Source organism: Xiphophorus hellerii, chromosome 13 (assembly GCF_003331165.1).
Source record: "Xiphophorus hellerii strain 12219 chromosome 13, Xiphophorus_hellerii-4.1, whole genome shotgun sequence".
NCBI classification, from domain to species: Eukaryota; Metazoa; Chordata; class Actinopteri; order Cyprinodontiformes; family Poeciliidae; genus Xiphophorus; species Xiphophorus hellerii.
In genome coordinates, this window is record NC_045684.1 from 7312397 (window position 1) to 7336633 (window position 24237).

General features: G+C 37.9%; 2 protein-coding genes across 10 annotated transcripts in view; one reads left to right on the forward strand and one right to left on the reverse strand.

Annotated features, from left to right (window-relative positions):
• The window catches only part of LOC116730864 (regulating synaptic membrane exocytosis protein 2-like), a 47126-nt gene extending 37809 nt beyond the window's left edge, over positions 1 to 9317 (forward strand). For 8 of the 9 annotated variants that reach the window (XM_032580394.1, XM_032580386.1, XM_032580388.1 and 5 more), the window contains 9 exons: positions 711 to 733; positions 819 to 916; positions 2074 to 2223; positions 2724 to 2908; positions 3913 to 4048; positions 5118 to 5230; positions 5891 to 5992; positions 7137 to 7276; positions 8362 to 9317. In XM_032580394.1, the coding sequence (XP_032436285.1) occupies positions 711 to 733; positions 819 to 916; positions 2074 to 2223; positions 2724 to 2908; positions 3913 to 4048; positions 5118 to 5230; positions 5891 to 5992; positions 7137 to 7276; positions 8362 to 8550 (1136 nt within the window). In that variant the 3' untranslated portion in view covers positions 8551 to 9317. The remainder of the gene's footprint in view (positions 1 to 710; positions 734 to 818; positions 917 to 2073; positions 2224 to 2723; positions 2909 to 3912; positions 4049 to 5117; positions 5231 to 5890; positions 5993 to 7136; positions 7277 to 8361) is intronic. The other variant, XM_032580393.1, reaches the window with a different exon arrangement.
• A 1019-nt stretch (positions 9318 to 10336) lies between these two features.
• Positions 10337 to 23749, reverse strand: lrp12 (low density lipoprotein receptor-related protein 12). The gene is made up of 11 exons (XM_032580399.1): positions 23031 to 23749; positions 21398 to 21454; positions 21180 to 21315; positions 19673 to 19875; positions 19170 to 19417; positions 18505 to 18654; positions 18207 to 18428; positions 16696 to 16962; positions 15557 to 15759; positions 15344 to 15476; positions 10337 to 13932 (listed from the first exon to the last, which is right to left on the reverse strand). Exons 1-11 carry the CDS (start codon positions 23083 to 23085, stop codon positions 13012 to 13014), a joined length of 2595 nt encoding a protein of 864 aa, XP_032436290.1. The 5' UTR covers positions 23086 to 23749; the 3' UTR covers positions 10337 to 13011.
• Between the last annotated feature and the right edge of the window lie 488 nt (positions 23750 to 24237).

The window sequence follows — 24237 nt, forward strand, 5'->3', positions numbered from 1 at the left end:
ACACTCCACCATGTGTCAATGACACAACATATGCAACCATGCAGCTTCAAATTGGTTATTGAACACCTATCAACATGATTATGCTTCTTTTGAACAGACCTTTCACTCATGATTTCAGTTTTATAGTTGTTGAGTTTTGCTAACTCTGTTGCTGAATTTGCCTTATTGACCACGGAGAGGCTTTGGTCAGAAAGCACACAGGCCCTCAGCGCATTTTAAACATTTTACTGTGGAACAGCAATGCATTCTGGGTACAGAATAAACATGAGAGAAAATAAAAATGCTACATACATGATCTTCGCTCGCTTCAAAATAGCAGCATGAATTTAAATGTCTAACTACTTAACAAGATCTTAACAGTCAATAACTAAAACTTCAACATGGAGGTTCATTCAAGTAAAAGTTTAAAAAAGCACATAAGAGGAGATTAGGGGAAGCTAAATGCGCTAATAGTTTTCAAAGCTAAAAATTAGTCCAGCTAAAAATTAGTTGCGCTATTAGCGCACAAGAGGAAGTGTTTCCACCACTGCATAAGAGCATATTCTGAATTCAAAAACAGCTTCATGGTAACGTCCCTGTCCACAGAGACAAACCTGGACGTCACTGTTTTAAATAAACTTCACTGCTTCACAATAAGATCCCATGATGACATTTTGTGCCACATTTCATATTTTTTATTTTAAACTGATCCTCCTCTTGTGTCTCTGCAGGTGTGATGAAGGACCCCACTAAGGTAAAATGCTAACCCACAGCAATCCAAACCAACTGCTGGTGATGTCACGGCCTGACTCACCTGTTTGCTCATCTTCTGTCCTCAGATGAGGGACAGCCTGTCCTTTAAATCGTCAGACAGCGACGTCAGTGATGTGTCTGCCATGTCCAACGCATCTGAAACCAGAACCGCCCTCAAGATCAGGTGAGAAGCCAGAAACCAGCCTCACGGTATTAACATATTTATGAAATTTGCCTCTTTTTGCCATCTTACAACACAAACAATCAATGCACTTTATTAGGTTATGGATCTCACATTCTTTAACAAATTAAATATGAACATGTTGATGCGAATTTACAGTTAGCCTCTTTTGCTTTTAAATTAAATGCAACCTTTAAATTTTGATCTGTGAGCAAGAACTGCACAAAAAATCTTGTTTGCAGTTTTTCACCAGCAGTGTTGCTCAGATGAATCTAAAATTTAAGATTTACAAATTTAGCCAATAAAGCTAATTCTGATTAAATCTGTCACTAAAATCCTCAGAAAATGCATTAAAGGGTGTGATTGTGTTGGAACATGACAAAATGTGGACAAGTTGCTTTACTATCTCATACATTAAGTTAATATAGGACTGAAACAATTAGTTGGATTAATTGTAATTAATCAATTTTGAAATAATTGTCTAATCGTTAACTGAAGTATGCAAAAAAGGCCAATTGCTGACAGAACAAGACTGTGAGCAGTTAATAGATAGATAGATAGATAGATAGATAGATAGATAGATAGATAGATAGATAGATAGATAGATAGATAGATAGATAGATAGATAGATAGATAGATAGATAGATAGATAGATAGATAGATAGATAGATAGATAGATTGATTGATTGATTGATTGATTTAGCTACAATTGACCAAGGAAAGGAATGCTATGTTGTTACACTTTCAACAATAAAAGGTTTTTGTTGTCATTTACAAAATTATTTGTTTATTTGCATTTCCTTATGTATTTATAATATTTTATATAAAAAAGCTTAAATGGTTGGTTAAATGAAAAAATTGCAGAATGTACCAATTTTTTTCAAAACCTGATTAACCGATTAACAATCAGAGTAATCAATTAAAAAATAAGCGTTAGTTGCAGCCCTAATCGATAGAACATTTAACTTCCGTCTCAGATCTGTCGTCTTTTCATTTTCTACTGCCTGCTTTATGTATGTTAAGTTTCGCTTTATTTACTTTTTGCATGCTGTTTTTTTTTTTTTTTGACGATGTTTGCATGTGAATCTTTTCGTCTGCCATCTTTTTGCATGTTTCTCCATTTGCATGCTGCCATCTCGTCCTCTGATTGGCCGAAACAGTAAGGCGGAGTCTGTGGAGGACCAATCAGGGGACTTGGGTGGCGGATCAGAGGGGGCACAGGAAGTAGAGGGAGCAGCAGAGGGCGAGTCTCAGCTCCATAAGAGCGAATCAATGGAGGAAGGACTGGAGGAGGAGGCGCAGTCTGAAAAGTAAGAAGGATGTTCAGTTTATGCTTCAAAAACACAAAATCTTACCAAATACTTCTGATCTAGTTTCTAGTGCAAATTTTTACTACATTTGAATTAAGACAAAATTAACTTAAAAGTCAGTTTAAGTAAATAATTACTTAATATTGCTGAAAAAGTTCTAGTTCTACATGCAAATTACTTCACTTATAATATGGGAAAATGTCCTGTTATAAGAGAAACTGTTACCTTTTAAAATCAACCATTTACTTAAAAACAACTTCTAGGTTTAGCTGAAAAGTTACTTGTAGGTTAGTTTTGTATTATTTCAAGTGTACTCAGATATTTGCACTAGAAACTGGACAAATATACTCGGTAAGATTTTGTGTTTTTGCAGTGAATGTTGCCCTCAGCAGTGTTCATGTCACCCAACTTCTGGTGTTTTTATTTTATCCCTCTTAATACCGTTAGTTTATTTAACCTTTTTTGTTTTGACTGAGAGAAATATATTTATTTTACTTCAGAGCTGCATCTACCTCCGGTGCTCCTCTCACCAAGTCCTCCAGCGTCGGCGGAGAGATTTGCTCGTTAGGGAGAAACGACGACGACGACGACGACAAGAAGCGACGCTCCAGCTTCGGAGCGAGGATGATGGGAATGGTGGGACTGGGAAAGAAGAGTCAGAGCGCGTCCCAGCTCAATCCAGAGGGTCGGTCCCAGTTCGATCAAAGCTCACAGACAAACAGGAAGTCAGATCTTAACAGAAACAGGAGTTCCACAAGGAACATTTAAGAAACTTTTTAATTTTGTCATTTCAAAATTATAATACCTGATTATTTATGTAATATATTCTCTTTTACCTGATATAACAATTCAATTTGATTAAAAAATACTTTATTGACCCCAAAAGAAATTAAATATTGTTGTAACTCATTTCTTCTTCAAATAATATAATACCACTAATTTTAAATCTTAGACTTCAAGCCAACTTCTATTTCCATTTGAAAGACATAAAAAATATTGTGATTTCTTTTACTCTTTCCCATGAACTATGAGCAAGAGTAAACTTGGAATAGGACAAAGCTGACATAAGTAACTTTTCAGCAAGTTATAGAGGTTTGTTTAAAGTAAATAATTGATGGAAAAAGTTCTAACTGGCAAGGGGCACTAAAACCGTTACCTGGCAACCCTGCCCAAGCCCAACCCGTTACCTAGCAACCAGTTCTAGTTCCACTGGCAGATTATTCCATTTAGAATATTTTTCCCATGTTAAAAGTGAAAGAATCTGCCAATGTAACTAGTACTTCTTCATCAAGGTTAAGGAGTTATTGACTCAGAACAAGCTCCTGTGTCTAGCTGAAAGTTACTTGTAAGTTAGTTTTGTCATATTTCAAGTGTACTAAGAGATTTGCACTAAATACTAGATCAAAAATATTTGGTAAAATTTACCAAATTTTTGCAGTGGCCAATTGTTAAGATTGCGCTTAGTTTTTTGGCAGAAATTTCCCCTTTTTATTTCTTCCTATCTACAGTGGCCATAATACGCTGCCATACATTCCAGATGCTTTATGTTAACTCGTTTCATGCAGTCCAGAACAAGTTTTTTAGTGTTTCCATCAGCTCCTGCAGGAGATCTACACCCTAACTGTTGATCAGTTTCCACCAAACACTCATCCATATTTGTGTTAAATCTCTTTTGTTTGTCCCCTACAGAGGAGGAGAAGAAGAAGAAAGTGATAAGACTTCCTGTCCAGAGGAGCGTAGAAACCGGTTTGGCCATCGAGTTTAAATCTCGATTCACCCGACAGCCGAGTCGAGATCCGGACGCCGAGGACCCAAAACCCGGAGCGTACGCACTTTTCAGTTCAACACTTGTTTCTGTTTTCTTCTGGTCACTTTCTCTTTTGAAAAAGAATCACACTACCATCCTCCATTTTAGCGTCTTTTATACCTAATTTCCACTGAGTGTCACAAAGCTGGTTGGGCTTCTTCTTCTTCTTCTTCTTTATATGGTGGTTGGTAATAAACATTTTTATGTGCATTACTGCCATGTACTGGAAAGAGTGGATCAGGATGGTAAATATATCCAGAGGTGGTAAAGTACCCAAAATTATACTCAAGTAAGAGTAGCACCACTTCAACATATTTTTACTCAAGTAAAAGTAAAAAGTATTTTGGTAAAAAGTCTATTGATTAACTGATCAAATTATCAATCATTTAATATTTAAAAATTATATCATCAGGCGGACCAAAATGTAAAGTGAAAAGTTTTGGTAATTAAAGCACAAAAATGACAATAATTCATATAAGAAACAAAAGAATAATAAAATCAGGCAAAAGAAAAATGTTTCCAAATCAGTTTCTTTCAATAAAAAACTTCAGAAACTTTAACAAAAACTGCAGGAGTGAGTCTGGTGAATGTTTGTATTTCATTCAGTGTTTAGAAAAGCCAGAAATTTGACTTAAGTAAGAGCAGAAATACTTCACAATAAAATTACTCATGTGAAAGAAAAAATTCAGCATAGTAGAAATACTCTTAAAAGTAAACAAACAGAAAAAAAAGTTACTCATGTAAATGTAACCAGTTACTACCCAACACTGAATATTTCTCTTGTTGGACAGGTTTGCATTTTCTGTATTTTCCGTTGGCCATAAAATTTAAATTACGTAAATAAATCAGTTTAATTGAAACACATCAATTGAAAAAAATATCTCATGTTTCTTAATAAAGTTTTGCACTGCAATGAGGGGATTTTTCAGCCAAAATATAAACATTTTTGTATTTTGCATTTTAATTGCATGATGCTACAGGTTCCTAGCAGAATATCGAATAAGTTTTTCACACATTTGTAATGGGAAAGCTGCTAATGCCTAATAATATTAATATGTCTGTTTGTTTGTTTGTTTCTTGTCGTCAGTCTGATATTTCCAGGAGTGAAACTGGCGTCAGATAAGCAGTTCACCGGCTTCCTGGAGGGATTAGGTCCCGGACAATTGGCTGGACGCCAGACGCTGGCCACGCCCCCCATGGGTATCAATTATTATCAATATTTAAACATTATTTATTTATTCAATCATACATCATCCTCATGCAGTCATTCACATCTATACTTATTTATTTTAGAATTTCCACTTTTAACCATAAAAAGTTTTACTTTTTTTTCAATTACTTATTTTTTATTTTGCAAAGGGCAGATTTAAAGTTACACATTGATTAAAATAATTTTATTTAAAATAATTTTATAAAAAATCTTAGTTGTTTAACATTTAGTGCTGAGAATGTTTCTTCATCTATTCTCTATGTCTAAAAATATAGAATAAATATTTGTTTACATGTTGCAGTTTTCACGTTCTTTCTAGTTTCTGTGAGGATCTACTGTATCTGTCTTAGTTGATGAGTATGGAGGGTCAGCAGTGACAAAATTAAATAAATACACCCTTGTCCCTTAGTGGGGTCGGGAGGTGCTGGTGCCTATCTCCAGCTAATGTTCCGGGCCGTATTTTATGATACATTCAATTAATTAATAGGATGTATATATTTTATGCTATGGTAATTTATTTAATTTTGTCACTTCCTGCCCTCCATAGAGGAGGCTATGTAAGGATAAAAATATCTGCAGGAAGTGTCTGTTTGTATCTAAAAGCTCATTTAAAGAGACTTGATGCCAGCTGGCGGCTGTGTGTTGATCAGGGGACATCCAGATCGGGATGGTCTACAGGAAGGAGCGGCTGGACGTGGAGGTGATCCGAGCCCGGGGGCTTGTGGGTAAACAGGGCAACAAGAACACTCCAGGTGACAAAACAAACATTTTATAATGTTGAAGATTTTAAAAATTAAACCAGTGCTGTTGATAAACTAGGCTGGAACTGAGACAACAACATGAGAGATGCAGACAGAATTACAGCAGGATGGTTTAGGTCTAAACATATTCAGAAGTTAGAATGGCCTAGTCCAAGGGTTTGTGACTTTTATCATTTTAAAGAGTCATTTTTGCTCTCAGTCCATCTAGCTCACTTTCAAATGAGCTAACGTACACTATAAAATAAAATCATACCAAGTATTATTTTTGTTTAGATTCTAGTGAAAATATCTTATTTTGTTTTATTTCAAGTGTAACAGCTTATAAGTAATTTCTCAGCCAATAACTTATTAGGAGCTTATTTTAAGTAAATAATTTAAAAATATTGCCTGTAGTGCTTGTTTCACTATCAAATTGTTTTCATTTATAATTTGGTAAAAATTTGTCTTTTAAGTGAAATAATCTGCCAATTGAACTAAAAATATATATTGACTTAAAACAAGCTCCTAATTCTTTCTGAAAAGTTACTTTTAATTTAGTTTTGCCTTACTGCAAATGTAGTAAGATATTTGCACTTGAAACTAGACGAAATGTTTGGTAAAATGTGTTTTTGCAGTGTATGCTCTACTTTTTGATGGTCTTATCAAATAAAATCCACGTATAACAGACGAGATTTTCTCCATCCATGCTGAATAATTCATAGATTGTTTGAAACTTTAAGAAAACGGTAAATAATAAAAGGGATTTGGTTTATTGCTTTTTCTATGATAACTGGATAATATTGAGCTATAAAAGACTCTGACTGGAGTGATGCTAATATTAAAGGAGAGCCTGCAGCGCCCCCTGGTGGTGGGACGGAGCATTTATCCAGAGAACGTTAAAACAGGACAGAATGTACAGACACACGTCAACATGTTGTTACCCTTTATTAGCTAATATATATAAGAATCTATAAATTATCCACATACAGTTTTCAGTCTTTTAAAATGATCTACAACCAAAACTGAGAAGAAATATCATGTATATGTTATAAATTATGTTTCTAATAAAGGACAGAAATGCAGCTATTCTTTCTACAGATGAACTTTTTGTGTGTTTTTACCGACTGATTCATGATTCTGTTTGCTTGTGTTGCAGCTCCTTATGTGAAAGTGTATTTAATGGATAACGGGAAATGTGTGCTGAAGAGACGAACGCGTCTGGCAAGAAAAACTCTGGACCCGCTTTATCAGCAACAGCTCCAGTTTGAAGAAAATCCTGAAGGAAAAGTGCTGCAGGTAAAAATCAGGGAATACAAAAGTTACACACAGATCTCCCCTTCAAACAAACAGAACCAAAAACACTGTAAAATATGTTATTTTTAACTCAGACATGCAGAAAAATAAACCATACAGCTCTGTGATGGATTATATTGATCTAATCTGAGGATTATTGATGAAAAACAATCTATTAATGTTTTTTTTTACTACTTTATGTTGCTTAAAAAAATAGAAAAGCAGGTCAAAGGTTACATTTTATTGTGCTTACAAATATTATGTGCACTTTCTTAGGTCATCTGATGTTAAGAAATGTGACATAAATAAAGAAAGACTAATTGAAAGTTATTAGGACAAAGAGGTTAGGAGAAATGTTTGAGACCTAAAAGACGAGAACTCTACATGGACCTTTAAAAGCTCTGTACGAAGAAGACTACCTGTAATTCACCACATTGGACTGTAATAGTTTATTTTAAATATCTATTCCAATTCTGACCTGCATTCTTCCTCTGACACTTTGGTGTCGACCAGCAGTTTATAATATCTTTGTATGAAGAGTAGTTTATATTTAGAAGATATATAACAATACCTGTGAAAGGAAGCAGCTGAAAGTCTCATTTTTCTACCCATAATCAGTCAGTATTTTACTCTTGAGGGCTAAACTGCAATACAGTAATAAAACAGTCAACACATCATTCTGAGGACATTTAGCCATCAGTAGCATCAAGCTAACGCCACATCCGTTAGGTAAGCTAAAATACCGCTTTTCAACAGCTAATTATTGTCTGGATAAAATGTTTGGTGAGAGTGGTTAAACATCTACAGATGTTGGAACAGTTTTTACTGACAAAATGTCAGATCTGCTTTAAAACAAACCTTATGCTCACAAACAACATCTGGATGGTCTGACTCTGGTATAAAAAGTATGCAGTTGCAATATATGCAAAGATTGTCCACAAAAAAGGCAGTAATAGTGTTTTATAAAGTAAATGTTGTCTTTTGGTTGCAAAGTATGTGCTTTGTTTTAAACAAAATTTTCACTTAAAAATTTATTTAATAAATAAAAAAAACTGAAAATGTGTCTAAATGTTTGCTTGTCGCTGCAGATCATCGTCTGGGGCGACTACGGACGGATGGATCATAAATCTTTCATGGGAGCTGCTCAAATCCTATTGGACGACTTGGACCTGTCCAACATGGTGATTGGCTGGTTCAAACTGTTTCCAGCCACCTCATTGGTGGACCCGGCGTTGGCGCCGCTAACAAATAAGGAGACCGAAGGCGGCAAATCGTAGCATCAGGAGTCGGTACCGACTGCGTCGTCGCGTCAAACGGGCCTCGAGGCGAGCCGGAGGGGACAAACGGTCGCTGGGTGCAGTGACCCTCCTGTGCTCCTGCATGCTGCATGATGATGTCGCAACGATGACGTACCAGTGCCATGATGATGTCATCGGGGTGGAGGGAGGCTCCTGCCCTCGCCGAGGAGAGGGAGGGACCGGTTGGGCAAAATATGCTTTGAAAAAGAGAGGCCAAAAGACTCGCAGCTGCCAGCCAATCACAGCAGCTCCTCTGTGTCATGTGACGGGCGGCCTCTGTTTCCATGGAGATGCAGGAACATGGAGGTCTGCTGCAGTGTGTTTTTTGCATGGAACGACAAAAAGATTAGAAGAAAAAAAAAAAAAACCGTCAGAAACAGAGAAAACAAACCGACACCCTGGGAATGTCGCCTGAAAACTGGAAAATAGTTTCATCATTTATGATTTTTGTAAAATATCCCTGACATGCGACTCATTTTTCAGATTACATAACGTGACTTTAGATCCATGAACGTTCTCTAAAACATCGTCAGTCCTGTAAGGTTTAACGTTCTGCTGCTATGCCTGCTACAGCCTTGTTTTAAAAAACTGGGATGCTGTATAAAATGTAAATAAATACAGAATGCAATGATTTGCAAATCATTTAAACCAAATTTATCTTTGAAATGTCTTTTGTTTGTTCAGACGAGAAATGACTCAAGAACAAAAAATGTACAAGAAAAGGAAAAAAAGGTGCTTTTTCTCTACATTTTGTGTTGCCGTCTTTTTCCCATAATGGATTAAATTATTTTCTTCCACAAGAATCTTCTTACAATTAGGGCTGGGTGACATTTTATTGATTTATCCATTTTTTGTTTTCTGAAGATTTAATCTTTGGAAAATCTGCATTTTTTTGCACTCCTGGTGTTTCCATAGCGAATGATTTCAGAACGCCCAGGGCGGCCATCTTATTTGACAAACCTGTAAAATTAAAAAGTTGCAAGAAAAAATTTTAAATTTTGAGATTAATCTACGATATTTTCAAGCTTCAAAAGTTGAAATTTGCTAGAAAAAAAGTTTTCTAACAATTTTTTTTAGAAAAAAAAACCCTGGAAATTTGTTAGTTTGAAAAGTTTGCAAGAAAACATTCAAATTTTGAGATTAATCTAAAAAAAAAAAATTCTAGAAAAATGTTGGAAATTTCTGAGTTTTAAGGGTTGAACAGTTTAGACTTTTAAAACTCATAAATTTCCATGTTCTCACAAATTTGACTTTTTTTCCTTTCTACAATGGCTCTAATACGTTGTCACTTGAATGCCCCTCCATAACAACGAGATTAATCTTTGTTATTATGAGCAGCATTTTGATACTTTCTTTTATATTTTATTTGCTTATAAATGTTGAACATAATCCAGTTTGGCAAACACAACGCTTTTTTGCAACACATCACCAGCAGAGGGCAGCAGAGGCAGGGAAACTATAAAACATGGGAGAAAAAAATAAATACAGAACACTTTACATTTAAAGATTTTACATAGTTTTTAAAAATCAAAGTTAAGAGTTTTTAGAGTGTACTCTGAAACTTCACTTTATCTTCATTTGAATTTGAATGAAATGTTCAATAATGATCAAGTAACAGAACTGCTTAAAGACCTGCTAATTTAGACTTCAAATGACAAAAAAACTAATTCAGGAGGTAATTTCTGTTTACCATACCTGCATAAGGCAGTCTGGAGTGTATTTGGTGAAAATGTGAAGTGAAAGAAGATAAAATCTCTCGAGTCAATTCACTTGATGTGAACCTTTAATCCTTAGTGCAGTTTACCAGGTTTTAGTTTTACAGACTCAAAGAAAAACACCAAACAAGTTGGATCATGCAAGTCAGAAAAAACAGCTTCACAACAACAACTTAACACAATAATAATAATAACCATAGTAATATTAATAATAATAAATATACACAATCACACTCACACAAAGTCAGCCGAGTACCAAAACAGTAACGAGGATCAGAAATACAGACGCTTGAATGGCTTCAGTTTGGGTCGGGAAAAGAGGAGCCACAAACTAAAAACACGACGTTTATAATGCAGATGTGATCGATGCTGCTTTTCGTTCCAGTTGTGGTTCTTCTTGGACTTTTTGGTCTCATTTCTTGTTTTTGAAACTATCATAAGTGAATGAGAAGAAAAACCCAACAACTGGAGCGGGCGAGACACATTTTTCGATCCAGAACAAGCGGCATGAAGGACGGAAAAAAACCAAAAACTTTCAAGACCGCGATGAGGATCACATGACCGGGATCTCTAAGTGAGGATTTAGTTATAAAAATATGAAATTAAAGGTTAATAAAATGACATTGTGCTTTATATTCAGTAAAGGATAAAACTTTGTCCCAATATCTAACAGCTGACGGCTAATATCAGCATAAAAATCAACATTAAGATGTTTATATTGGCCACAGAGAAATAAAACCTAAAATAAAGTCAGCCCACTAGCAGGCCTCTTTGGAAACCTCCACTGGTCACATGATCCTCATCATTTCCCTTAAACAGACTCAACCAGCAGCCTTAGAAATGGAGGGACCTTTGAAACTTTTCCATTTGATCTGGAGTTCCCACAAATCACCCGGTTGTATGGTTTCTTTGTCAAACAATTCCATTCTTGACTACAGAGAACCATCAGTTTGATCATTACTGTCGTACCATTAAGCAGAACATTTGCCTGCGATGAATAACAAGTGAACATGAGGACTTTGGGTCATTTTGCCTCTTTGCCAACAACCTCTTAGTCTCTTCTTGCCTCCATTTTGTATCTGTAAACAATAAAATGCGTACCTATATCCTTAAGCCATGGCGTACCAATTTATTTTTTGCTACAGTTAAATATTTTTATGAAATTCTGTTATAAATAGTGAGAAGAAAAGCCCAAATCTCACCCAGAATTTCTTAATTTAATTGTAAGTGACCTATTGCTGGTAGATATTGTTGATTGGAGTCTTATGACCACATTTCCTTGTGTCTAACGGTTTAAACACCACCATCTCATACTAAAAAACAAAATCTGTTAAACCGGTAACATAACAGCGAAGTGGCGAAATGGCTGGTGGCTGAACGCGTGGTTGGCAGGCGGTAAACAGCAGAGGAACCACAAACCGTTTAGTTTTTTTGGTCGTACCAATAGGAAACAGTGACATCACACCCAAGACTCTGATTGGTACATTTATCTGTAACCTTTAATCCAGCTAGCATGCTAACAAACCGTAAAAGAAATTAGACAGAAGCTCTAGTCCAGTGTGACGTGCTAGCACTGTATGCTAGCTAGGCATTTGAAGTGAAAGCTCTGGGTGGCATTTATAGCATTAGCTCGCTTGTTAGAAATGAAGAGTTAACTTGTTACTCTGTGTTAGCATGTTAGTCTCAGGTTTACTGAGTTAGCTTGGTACAGTTTTACAGAAAAATAATGGCAGTCCTAAAGCTAACATGTTTATAATGTTACTTGGATGTTGGCATGTTGGTAGATCAGTTAGCATGTTAGCTAATATATGAGAAGACGATGAAGCGCCATTTGCCTGCGAGAGGGAACAAGAGAGCATGTGGGATTTCGGTAATTTTGCTTCTTTGCTGACGACCAGTTAGTCTATCATTTAGTACCTGTGAACAAGTACATTTGTACCACCTGTATATGCAAGTATTTTCATGAAATTCTGAGATTAATAGTGAGAAGAAAAGCCCAAATCTAACCCAGAATTTAATAATATAGTGTAAGGGATGTAAGATGCAAAGTTGTTAGCAGTGGTGTGTGATCGAGCCAAACGAATGCTAAGTGACCTATTGCTGGTAGATATTATTGATTGGAGTCTTGTATCTAACAGTAAACAGCACTGTTTCATACTCAAGGAAATTTGGATAACAAAACAGCGAAGTGGTGAAATGGTGGCCGAACATGTGGGGTTGGCAGGCGGTAAACAAACCGCAGAGGAACCAAAAAACTTTTTGTTTTTTTGTTCGTACCAATAGGAACCAGTGACATCACACCCAAGTGTCTGTTTGGTACATTTATCTTTAACCTTTAATCCAGCTAGCATGCTAACAAACTGAAAAAGAAATTAATTAGTAGCTTTAGCACAGTGTGATGTGTTAGCATTGTTAGCTAGATAGTTAGCTATTTGAAGTGAAATGTCTGGGTGGCATTCATAGCATTAGCTAGCTTCTTAGAAATGAAGAGCTAATTTGTTATTCTGGGTTAGCAAGTTTAGCGAGTTAGCATGATGCAGCTTCAGAGTAAAAGAATGGCAGCCCTGAAGTTAGCGTGTTAGCTAGCAGAAGAGTAAATTTAAGAGATGTGTTAGTAATGTTACTTGGAAGTTGGCATGTTGTCTTGTTAGCCAATCAGTGAGCATGGTAGCCAATGAATGAGGAAACGCTGGACAGTTAGCATGTTAGCTGGCAGGCTAGCCTGCTAGCAGAGCAGCAGCAGCTCGTCGTCGCTGCTCTCCGTCTTGCCCGTGGCCTCGAGGCAGGCGTCGGGGATCTGAGCGGTGTGGACCATCCCGCAGTGTTCACAGGTGCCGTCCCGTCCCCCACGGCCGCTCGCGCCACGGTGGTGATGGTGGACCGGGCCGGCGGCGCAGGACGGGTGCGGCTCCAGCAGAGGCTGTCGTATGTCGCTAAGCGATGAAGAGGAGGAAGATGAAGAGTCCGAGTCAGAGACAGGGATGAGGAGCTCAACGTCTTCCTCTTCCTCTCTGCTTCCCCGCCGCTCGGCAGCCTCAGGGTCGTTTCTTCCCGTCTCCAGCTGGCGCAGTGGGCTTTGATTGGTCCACGGTTGGTTCTGCTGGTTCTGGTTAGTTCTGGTCAGATTCCTGGCGAGGCGGTGCAGGTTCTGGGCCAGGCGCTGCAGGGCGGTGGACGAAGGAGGCTGGGGCTCGGAAACGTCCGGATCAGAGCTGGTCGTTACCACGGTAACCGGGCTGGACGGGGGCGGGGTTTCTCTGGGCCGATCGCGGCCTCGGCTCGGCGTTGAGGCCACAGACGCCGCCACCGACCCGACGGCCTCCACGGCGGAAGGAGGTGGGGTTTTGTTAGGCAGCGGGGCGACGGGCCCACCCACGGCGCCGACCCCTCGCCCTCTCTCCCCCTCTGTGTCGGTGTCATCGGAGTCGGGAGACAGCAGGTCCGAGCCGGAGCTCCCAGTGCTCCCAGTGCCGGAGCTGTCCTCCAGGTCAGCAGAAACAAGAGCCAGAGAACCGGAGCGGCGAGATCGAGAGAAGGTGAAGAGTCTGCGCCACAGGTTGCGATGGCGGCCAGCGGAGGGAAGTCTGATGGAGGTGAAGCCGAGCTGAGAGCGCACAGCCTGGCGGAGGTTTTCCAGAACCGACGCCTGAGGAAAAACGGACCAGAGAAAACCTTAAACAGACGGGTCCATTTAAAAACACAGAGCTGAGCTCACATTATTATTAACAAGAACCTTTCACTAAAAGAGACGGGATACAGACAGAACATTTCTCCAACTAACTGTTTTAGTATCTATTATTCGATCAATTATTCTGATGATTAATCAAATATTTTGACTATAAATTAATTATTCTGACGAATAATCAATTAATCAGATTAATACCAAGTGTATATTCTGCAGATTTTTCATTTAACCATTTCAGCTTTTGTATACAGTGTTAGAAATACACTGAGAAAATGCTAACAGAACATTTTATTCCTTTTTAAAATAAATATATTATTGCCTAAAATGCAAAAATATAACATTCCTTTAGTGTTCACTTGATCATTTGTAGTAAAGGATGCATCTGCAGAGCATTTTCACAGACTATGAAAGGATTTTCTTATTTTAAATTCAAAATTAATATATTTTTGTGCAGTTTTGGCTCTGGGGGAATTGTTCTTTCAGCAAATGGGTTTTTTAAAACGATTAATCGTTTGGTAAATTGGTTAACGGTTGATTATTCACAAGTAATGCGATTAATCGTTTCAGCCCTACATTTCTATGTGTGATTTAGATCTTAGAAAACATTTAATTCCTCGAAAAGAATAGTTTGCTATTGGTTTTTCATTTGTCTCAAGAAATGCCTTATAGTTTGCAGAATATCCATTCACTTCTGACATTTTTGGACATTTAATTTCATAACTATAACTTTGAAAGTCAAAATTCTGATTAATTCTCTCAATTATGATTTAAGACTCAAAATCATAACATCAGCGTTCACATTTCTAAAGTATTTTTCAAAAGAGATAAATGAATTAATGATCAGATGCATATTTAAAAGTTGAATTGGTGTAATAGCACTTTGCTTTATGATTGTTGAACAACCTAAATAACAGATAAAAACCATAAATATATTATTTGTCTATTTAATAATTTAGCAACAGATATGGTTTTTGAATTGAAAATGTTGCTGTTATTAGTCAATAGTATTTGATTAAATGATGATAAACAAACTACAGGATATAATCCTTAATCAAGTCAAACCTCTAATAAAATTTTTAAATTTTATTTCTTAGAGTACAAGAGGCAGTGTAGAAATTTAATAGTCGGGATAAAGTCACCTTAAAGCAAGACATTAATTGAGAGCGTAACTCTGCAGTATAATCAAGTTGCTGTTGGATTCCTGACAAACTAAATGTTTTCAGTTCTGATGATTTTCTGTTCATCTTGTATTTCCTCATTGAGCCGTAGAAGCAACACTAGATTTTCAGCAGGTTTAAGTGAAAACTTATCCAGTAAGCTGAATAATGGTGATGTGTAATCATGCGTTTCTGGACCAACTGTGTATCTGTACCTGGTTGCCAGAACAGACAGGGAAATCCTCCACCGGGGGGATCAGGCCCTGAGCGATCAGCTGGCCGTAGGAGGGCGGAGCCTCCCTCCTCAGCAGCTCCGCCTCCACCCTGGACAGCTGCGTCTCAAACGACCTGCGGCAACCACACAGTTTTTATCCCCACCCGTCGCCCAGCAGAGATCCAACAACCTGCAACGCAGCGCGACGCCTCACCTGCGCTCAAACATGCGCAGCGAGTAAAGCTTGCAGGTGCAGCCGAGGGCGATGACCAGCAGCAGGCCGCAGATCAGGCTGCCGATGACGGCGGCGGTGATGACTCTGGTGGGGACGATGATGGGGCAGCTCTCCTCGTCGCTGCCGTCGCCGCAGTCGTCCTGAGCGTCGCACACCCACGACTCGAACACGCAGCGGTTGTTCTGGAAAAAAAAATAAATAAATAAATTAGTTTTACAGAACTAAAAGTGACGCAATGTGTTTTTAAGCAGTAATAGACACTGAGGTTGCAACTAACAATTACTTTAGTAATAAATTATTCTGACAACAAATCTGCAGATTTTTCATTTAAATCACTTTTTTTATCCAGTATTGGAAATGCATAAAAAGATACTTAACATTGCATACATATAGTGAATTTGAACTAAATGAAGCTAAAAACTCCATTTGAGGAGCTTTGGCTGAAACACGTTTACAGACATTTAAGATGTTTTCATCTTAAATGTTAAATTTGTACATATACATATATAGTTTTGGGTTAATTACTGCTCTGAATATGTTGTTTTTCCAGCAAATAACATGTTCAGTTTACTCCAGTAAACATTTAATTCATAACGAAATTAATTAACGATTATTTCAATAACTGATTAATTAGCCCAACGTAAGAAACAATGTTTCTTCACCATATTCAATCAAATCAAGTCAAAGTTTATTTTTACAGCACATTTATAACAACCTCAGCCGACCAAAATGCTTCACAACAATCACAGGTAGATAAATGATGAAACAAAATTTTTTATTAAGGTTTGGTCAAAATAATAAGCAATTATAAAATTTGCATAATACCAAAAACCAAGACGTAATTAATTTCAGCTGCAGCAATTTACCAAACAGAAAAATGTACTAAAAATAATAATATCCCATTTTTTAAAAGTTCCTCTTAATGTTTTTATTTATTCACCCATGTGCCTCCTCTTTCCCATTTCATCTGTAATGTTTGAACGTTTCCCTCATTTTAGTTTCATCAAATTCAAACTGTTTTATTTTGCTAATCGCTGCATAAGGAGGTTATCTTTAACTGCTCCTCTGGGACAATAAAACTAAACATTTCCCGGCCTGCAGTCGGCCGGACGTCTCACCTTGCAGTGGAAGTTTCCAGGTTGGCAGAAGAAGCAGTTTTTTTCATCCGACCCGTTGGGACAGCGGTTCTGGTAGTTGCAGCGGTCGGAGCGCGGGTAGCAGGCTCCGTTCCTGGAGCAGGGGAACTCGTCCTCCTGGCAGGACGAGCAGTTCAGCTCGTCCCGGCCGTTCGGACAGTGCCAGTAGCCGTCGCAGCGCTGCTGCTCCGTGTAGCAGCCCCAGTTCCCCCCGCAGGGAACCTCCCAGGGCAGGCAGAACCCGTCCACCTGCAGCAGAACAGAACCGGGTCAGACACAAACACAATGATGGAATGGAAACTGATAAAACAGCTCAGAAAATAGTAGAGCTTCTAAATAAAATGTGCAAAGTTTTTCATACCAGATCCAATTTCTAGCTTTTTTTTCTCTAAAAAAATAAATTACAAATGACAAAAAATATTTTTTTAAAAAGTGGCTTTTATTTCAGTCATCTCTTCTGCGAGTTATACAACAGAGTACTAGGGCGAGGCTATGAGAAATTTATTTAGAATATAGTCATGATTTTAGCATAATTATACCAGAAGAACGTCATAAAATTAAGAGAAAAGTTGTTTTAATAAGAGAAAAGCTTCTAAAGTTATGAGGTCTGTGTTTATTTCTTCGAAACAGTCGTTTGCTCAAACGTTTCAAAATCCTGCAACAGATTGTAATTTAACACGCTGACGTGTTAAATGATTAACTTCCTGAATAACTTCACAAGATGTCCAACAATCTTTATTTGAATTTTTTGAGCAGAAGTTCTAATAAGATTACATCTTCATTTGCCTAATATTATGACATTACTCACATATTTATAATAATAATAATAATCTTAGCCTGGCCCAAATATTTTGTCATACAGTTGATCTGAATTCAAAATCCAAATAAACAGAAGCTGAAAAACTCTCTTGCCAAACAAGATGGCAGCTCTGGAGGTGATGACATCACATCCAAAAAACAAACTAAAAAAATGCAGATTTTCTAAATACTAAATATTAAAAAAACAAAAATTCAATTAATTGACTAAATCGATTTATCGCTCAGTACTAGAAAACAGTGTGAAGTTGGCCTGTCCCATAAACAATAAATCAATTAATGGCATTATAATTTAAAGCAAACGTAATAATTTCCATTTGCATGATTTCATTTAATTTTTCTCTTTCTACAAAAAAACTGGATGATTAAAGTTTGTAGTCTCATTAAGCCCTTTCTAAAAAAAATGTATTTTATTTGTCGTTTCTGTTTTTTTGTTTATTTTGGATATTTAAAATGTCTTCCAGTTCCAGTGTTAAACATTCATCAGAATTTAAAGTTTATTTATCTTTGAGAATGTATTCTTTCATCATTATACCATTATATCACTTGAAAATGGTTTCAAAACAACAATATTATTGTTTATGGCAATAACCTCTGGGACAATTTATTGTCCAGAAAGTTTGTAATCGTGACGGGCCTAATAGTGAAAGTCCTTTCAGAACCGAGTCTGGACCAACCTGGTAGGTGACGTTGAAGCCTCTGGCGGCGTTGATCTTGTCAGCGTAGAAGTGAACTCTGAGCTGACCGGAGGAGGAAACCACGGCAACGGGCGCTCTGGAGTCGAACGCCGTCAGCACCCGGAGGAGGCGGCGAGGGTTCTCCTCCAGACCGTCATAGACTTTAACATAATCGCCGTACCCGGTCCCGTCCAGCTTAAAGTCGGTGAACCTGAGGATGACCTGCAGGAGGAAGAGCAGGATGATCACGGAGGTTCTTCTTCAGATTTCTGCTTGAGCCCAGGGGGTCAGAGGTTACCTTCCGGTGGTCACCAGTGTCAATCAGCCAGGTGCAGTTACTTCCTGGAGGGTAAAAGTCGGGGTAGTTTGGGGAGCTGAAGGAGCCGTAGAAGTTCCTCAGCCACTCGCCACAGGTGGGAACGTCGCAGTCGATCTCATCGCCGAGATCCTGAGAACAGAGAAACACCAACTTAATCAGAAACGGTTTTTAATTAGGATGAAAAACTGCTGAGTGATGAATTATATGGAGAAAAAACTGAATTAATCTGCCCTCCCAGTCGACTTGTTGTGTCTCTTAAACCTTTGAGATCTAAGTTTCAAATCTCCGCCTGGATATTTTTGCTTATTTTAATTGTACGCAGTTCTTTAAATGTCCTGTGAATAAATATTTTTGCCCATTTCTCCAAAACAACTGGAACTTTCAATATCTAGCAGTTATTTTCACAATTTACAGTCTATTAACAGATCCTCCTCAGATTAATTTCACTTCCTGCTCCGAAAGGAGTGAAAAGCGCAACGTCTCCCCTTTCAGAGACCGTTGGAATTTTTGAGATAGCGCAAAGTGTTGCGGAATTACGGCACTGAATTAAATTTGGCTGGATCGTTGGTGCTACGATTGGTCTAGAAGAGTTCATAAAGTCCATTGGTTCTGTTGGTGTCGCCTGCTTTGAACCGGGCTCTCACCTGGCAGTCGATGCTGCCGTCGCAGCGCAGGCTGTGGGGCAGGCAGGTGTAGATCCGGGTGTACCGGGACAAGCAGGGGAACTGGTTCAGGTTGCAAGGCTGGAAGGAAAACGGCGAGTCCACACACAGCTCTTCGTCCGAGTTATCCCCGCATTCATCCATGGAGTTACAGCGCCACCAGTCCGGGATGCACTTCCCATTAGAGCAGTGGAACTGGTCCACATCGCAGCTGGACGCCTCCGGTTTACCTGCAACGTTAATCCTGATTAACGACAGCTGGAATCTCTCTGTGCTGCCCTGACGTCTCCATTTAGTTCTCGCTCTGAGGATTTAAATCTGAGTCTAATCCAGAATTACATCACTGCTCTCTGAACAGCCATTACGCAACAAACAGGACGACACGCCAGACCGGAGAGATCACAGGATGATGGAGAAAGGAAGGGCGTCTCTTCAAATCACCGCCGCTCTCAAATCTGACCAAGAGCTGAGCGCATCGTCCTCACCGGTGATGTAGGACAGCCGGAAGCCTTTCCCCGCCAGGCCGTCGTCAGAGTGGAAGTGGATCCAGACGTGATCCTGGGACGAGATGTAAGGGGGCGGCAGGGAGGAGCCGCAGACCCGCAGGCCGTCCAGGCTCCTGTAGCTGCTGATGGACATCCAGTCTGAGGTGCAGCGGTGAGAACCCTGCAGGTCGAAGTCTTGGAAACTACAAAAAAAATAAATAAAAATGTTCTTCATCCTGGGAGAGAATGACTGAAATATACAGAGGAGGAATAGGGCCACTGAAAAAATAAATAAAAAGATTCTGAATTTTTAATCAGAATTGATGTCGGATCTCAGAAGAAAAAGAGTCCGAAATTAAAGTCACCATTTTGAGGAAAAAAAAATTTAATTCTGCAAAAAAGTCTGTTTTTTTTTAAAGTCAAATTTGAGAAAAAAAGTCATGATTCTGAAAAAAGAAAATTTTGAAAAAAAAGTGAGAATTTTAAAGAAACCATTGAGTGCATTAACTAACAAACAACACACATTAACTATAAAAAGTTTAAAATGCAGGAACTGATAAGCAGAAAAGGTTTGAAATGTTTCCTAAAACTAACTCTGAAACAGGCCGGCACATGTAGTCGTCTGATTTAACTTTAGGTCTGAACGTCAGCCTGAACTTTGACCCTGAACTGAAATAAACCCAGAACAGACGGATAGCAGGAAACCACAGGAAGAGCAAAAGCACATCATGAACCGAGCAGCCGGCCAATTAAAGGGCCAGTTTTCTAAAATAATCCCTCAAGTTCAACCAAAATATGCGTCTAAAAACATTCAGAAAAACCAACTTCCTTCTTTGGAAACAAATATGAGATTCAAATCAGGAGTCTGAAAACTTTATAATCAAAGGATCCATGTTTATCCTCAGCTACAAAAAAGTCGCTTAGAGCTGCAACCTAAAAAGACAATTAATTACTGATAAATATCTCCTGTAGGAAATGAACCACAATTCTACTTATATTTTCTTAGTTTATGGATTCATTTTCTTATTGGATGTTGATATTTGTGGTAAGTGATGTAATAAAAGCAGATACTTTCCAGTGACAAGAAAAAAATATATATTACTGGTACTTTTTGTGACATTTTGTTGTGGAAATTCAATGCAAAAAACAGACAAAATGGCTGATGGCCGGCAGATACTTATCCAGTTCAGCAAAGGTTAAAAAAAAAATCAACCTTCGTCCTTTTCTGCTCTGCTTTTAGAGGCTTGATTGAAGGACCGGCCCACCAGGTCGTGTCTGCTCATTTACAGTTAACAATCGTCACCCCACTGTTACAATCTCAGCAACTTTCTTGCTATATTTAGCAACACTTCAGACAAAAAAAGTATCGGTCAGAATCAGCAGGTCAGGCTTTGTAAAGATCGGTAATCAGAATCGGTGCAGCTCTGCTCGATGCTGAAAAACTGAAAGGTTTAAGTTAATATTAACATTAATATAACATGCTGGCTTGCGGTGTAGCGCGCGTCACCTGATGGTGATGGAGTCCCCGGGTCGGGCCCTGATGTTCCAGCTGCAGTTGAGCCTGGCCGGGTACTGAAAGGGCCAGCCGGGGCTGGTGATGATGCCGCTGGACGCCCACAGGAGCTCGGCCACGTCGCCGCAGGCTGCATGGAGGGAAGACGACTTCTGTTACAGTTTCACTGCAGGAATCGCTAAACACCGACAGCTGAGAGACTCTGAACGCACCGTTAGAAAATCCAGACACGTAGACGTTGTCATTCTTCTGAGAAGAAGCAATGCATCCTGGGAGAACAGCACATTCATACGCATTAGGCTTATTCTTATTCTAAATAACAAACAACAGATTCTTTTATGATAGTAATCAGCCAGAAATGCTTAAATGAAACAGTTTCATTTAAAAGAAAAGAGCAATCTGTGTTTTCAGACAAAGCAGAACTCTAAAACAAATTAAAATATAAAGGTTTTATTAAATAAGTAAAAAAATATTTTCCATGATACACATGTTTTCTCCTCCTGACAGTCAGATGAATAATACTACGATGAATAGCATTATGCTGATGATCTGATTATGTCCCTGCAGAGCATCACTTTAATGCTGTTCCTGTGGAGGATTATGGGATGGCGTTCTCATTTCACTGGTAAACACTGGCGTAATGCGACAACAAAAAAAGAGAGAGAAAGCACTGATTCAGCCTTTCTACATTTTTAATGCAAAAGCAGTGATTTATTTAAAGAAACAGTCAAAATTTAACCTGATCAAATAAATCTGACAATAAAATGTACATTTTTATTTAAAAAATTTACATGTGAAGTTAAAATAGGTGATCTATATTTAAAGATTGAGAAGCACCAGAAATCAGAACTACAGATTTTTCTGAATATTAACAGATTTACAAATTTTTCTGTTTATCAAATCAATTTTTTGTCTCTTAAATCATAAACCAATAGCAGGGACTTTTCATACCTTTTTAAAAATTAAATTTAAAATAATTTAAGGTGACAAATATACTTTGATGCATAAATTGGAATTATTTTTACATTTTCTCCCATTTCTGTTTGATTAAAAACAAATAATTTATGACATATAGTAGACCCTCAGATGAAAGAGATTACACTGAATGACATAAATTGAAATAACCCAATAACCAGCACATTAACAAAAATCAAGATATTTTGTTTGATTGTAGACAAAAAATCCAATCAGATACAAAAAACTCGTCATAAATCAGGGGGGAAAAACTGAAATTAGTAATTACCAGGAAAAGTCACATCTTCATTTAAACATACTTAGGCCTGTCGCAATAAATTAATCGTATCAATTTTGTTTACAGAGACTTCATTGTTTATTTTATTCTGTTTTGTTTCTTTCTTTTGAATATTTAAAATGTCTTCCAGTTCCAGTATTAGATGTTCATTAGAATTGAAAGTTTATTGATCTTTGAGAACAAAATGTTCTTGCAATTTTTATGCCATAACCATTATATAACTTGAAAATATTACTGTTTATTGCAATAACTACTGGGATCATTTATTGTTATTGCCACGGGCCTAAAAGATCATCACATTGAGGAGCAATTACCAGAAAGTAATCTGTGTTTATAAACACTGATTTTCAGCTTAAGAAACATTTATACCTTTTTAAGGATCTTTACATGTTTTATATAATAAAAATCGAAACTAGAGGGGAGTTTTTAATGTTTGTAGTGAGATGACACCCTAAAAATGGAGTCATTTAATCGCGAAAACTGTTTACAATAGAATAGAGATCAATAACCAAATAATTTGATTAATTTTACACTGATGCAGTCATTAAATAAAATCTTTCTGACCCATTTGAACCCAGGAAGCGAGAACTTACCTGACAGGAGCAGCAGGTAAACGACCCTCTGCCTGCAGTCTGAACTGAGGGCCATAGTAACCCTGGAGTCGGAACCAGCTGTTGGGCTTATTTCTGATCGATCTGCTGCGATGATACCAAGGTCACAGAAGAGAGCGCTGCATGTCAGCTGACCACATTAATAATAATTTTTTTTAAAACACCAGATCCCAGAATCAACGCGTTAAAATCTCCATAAAATCCTCCTCTAACGGCCGCAGCTGACCTGCGCCGCTGGAAACAAAGACATCCGAGCCCGTTAGCTTCAGCTAGCAGCGCTGCGGTTCTTACTAGCTGGTTAAAGGGTTCATAACGAGAACAAGCTCCGCTGGTTCAACACACCGACACATGTTGAGATGAAATACGGCTATCTAACTGCAACACGAATAGATATTCCCCCCCATAGAGGAGCGATAACAGGCGGACTGTTGCTAATGAGCCTAACGGTGGAGAAAGTGGCCCAGAAGCCGAAACATGCTAACGGAGCTACATGGCCATCCAGCCCGTCCACCGTCACAGCAACCAGAACCCGAACCCAGCAATAGGCCAGCTGACCCGATAAGAGTTCAAAGAGCCGGTACTGAGCCCAGCAGAGCCGCCGTTACTCTGTTTATGGGTCCAATAGCATCTTTACGGTTCCGGTTAGCTGTTAGCTTCAAGTCAGACTGAAGAGCAACAGAGAGAGAGAGAGAGAGAGAAGCTCCGTCAGTGACATCACGATCCTTTTCTTTCCTTTTTTATCCTTTTCTTTTTTCAATTTTTATTTATAATTTCCTTCTTTTATTGTTTTCTTTCCTTTACTTTTAATGTATGTTTTTCTTTCTTTTACTTATACATTTACTTTTGTTCGCTTTCTTTGACTTTTTCTTAGTTTTTTATTTTCTATATCTTTCTCTTCTTTTTTAGTCTTTTTAACTTTTTATTTTCTTTCATTCTTTCTTTTTCTGTCTTCTTTCTTAATCTTTTTCTTTCGTTTACTTTTCTTCTTTTGTAATTTTTGTTTTTATCCATAAATCAGGACCATAATATCAAAAACCCAAATAAAATCACTTAACATTTTATGAAAAGTTCTGAAACACTTTTAAGATAAAAAAATAAAACCTGCTATGTATGTTGTCTCATCATGTTTTCATTTTATAAATCAAGAAAATACAAATTTTATTTTTATTTTAGATAGATTTTTATTTTT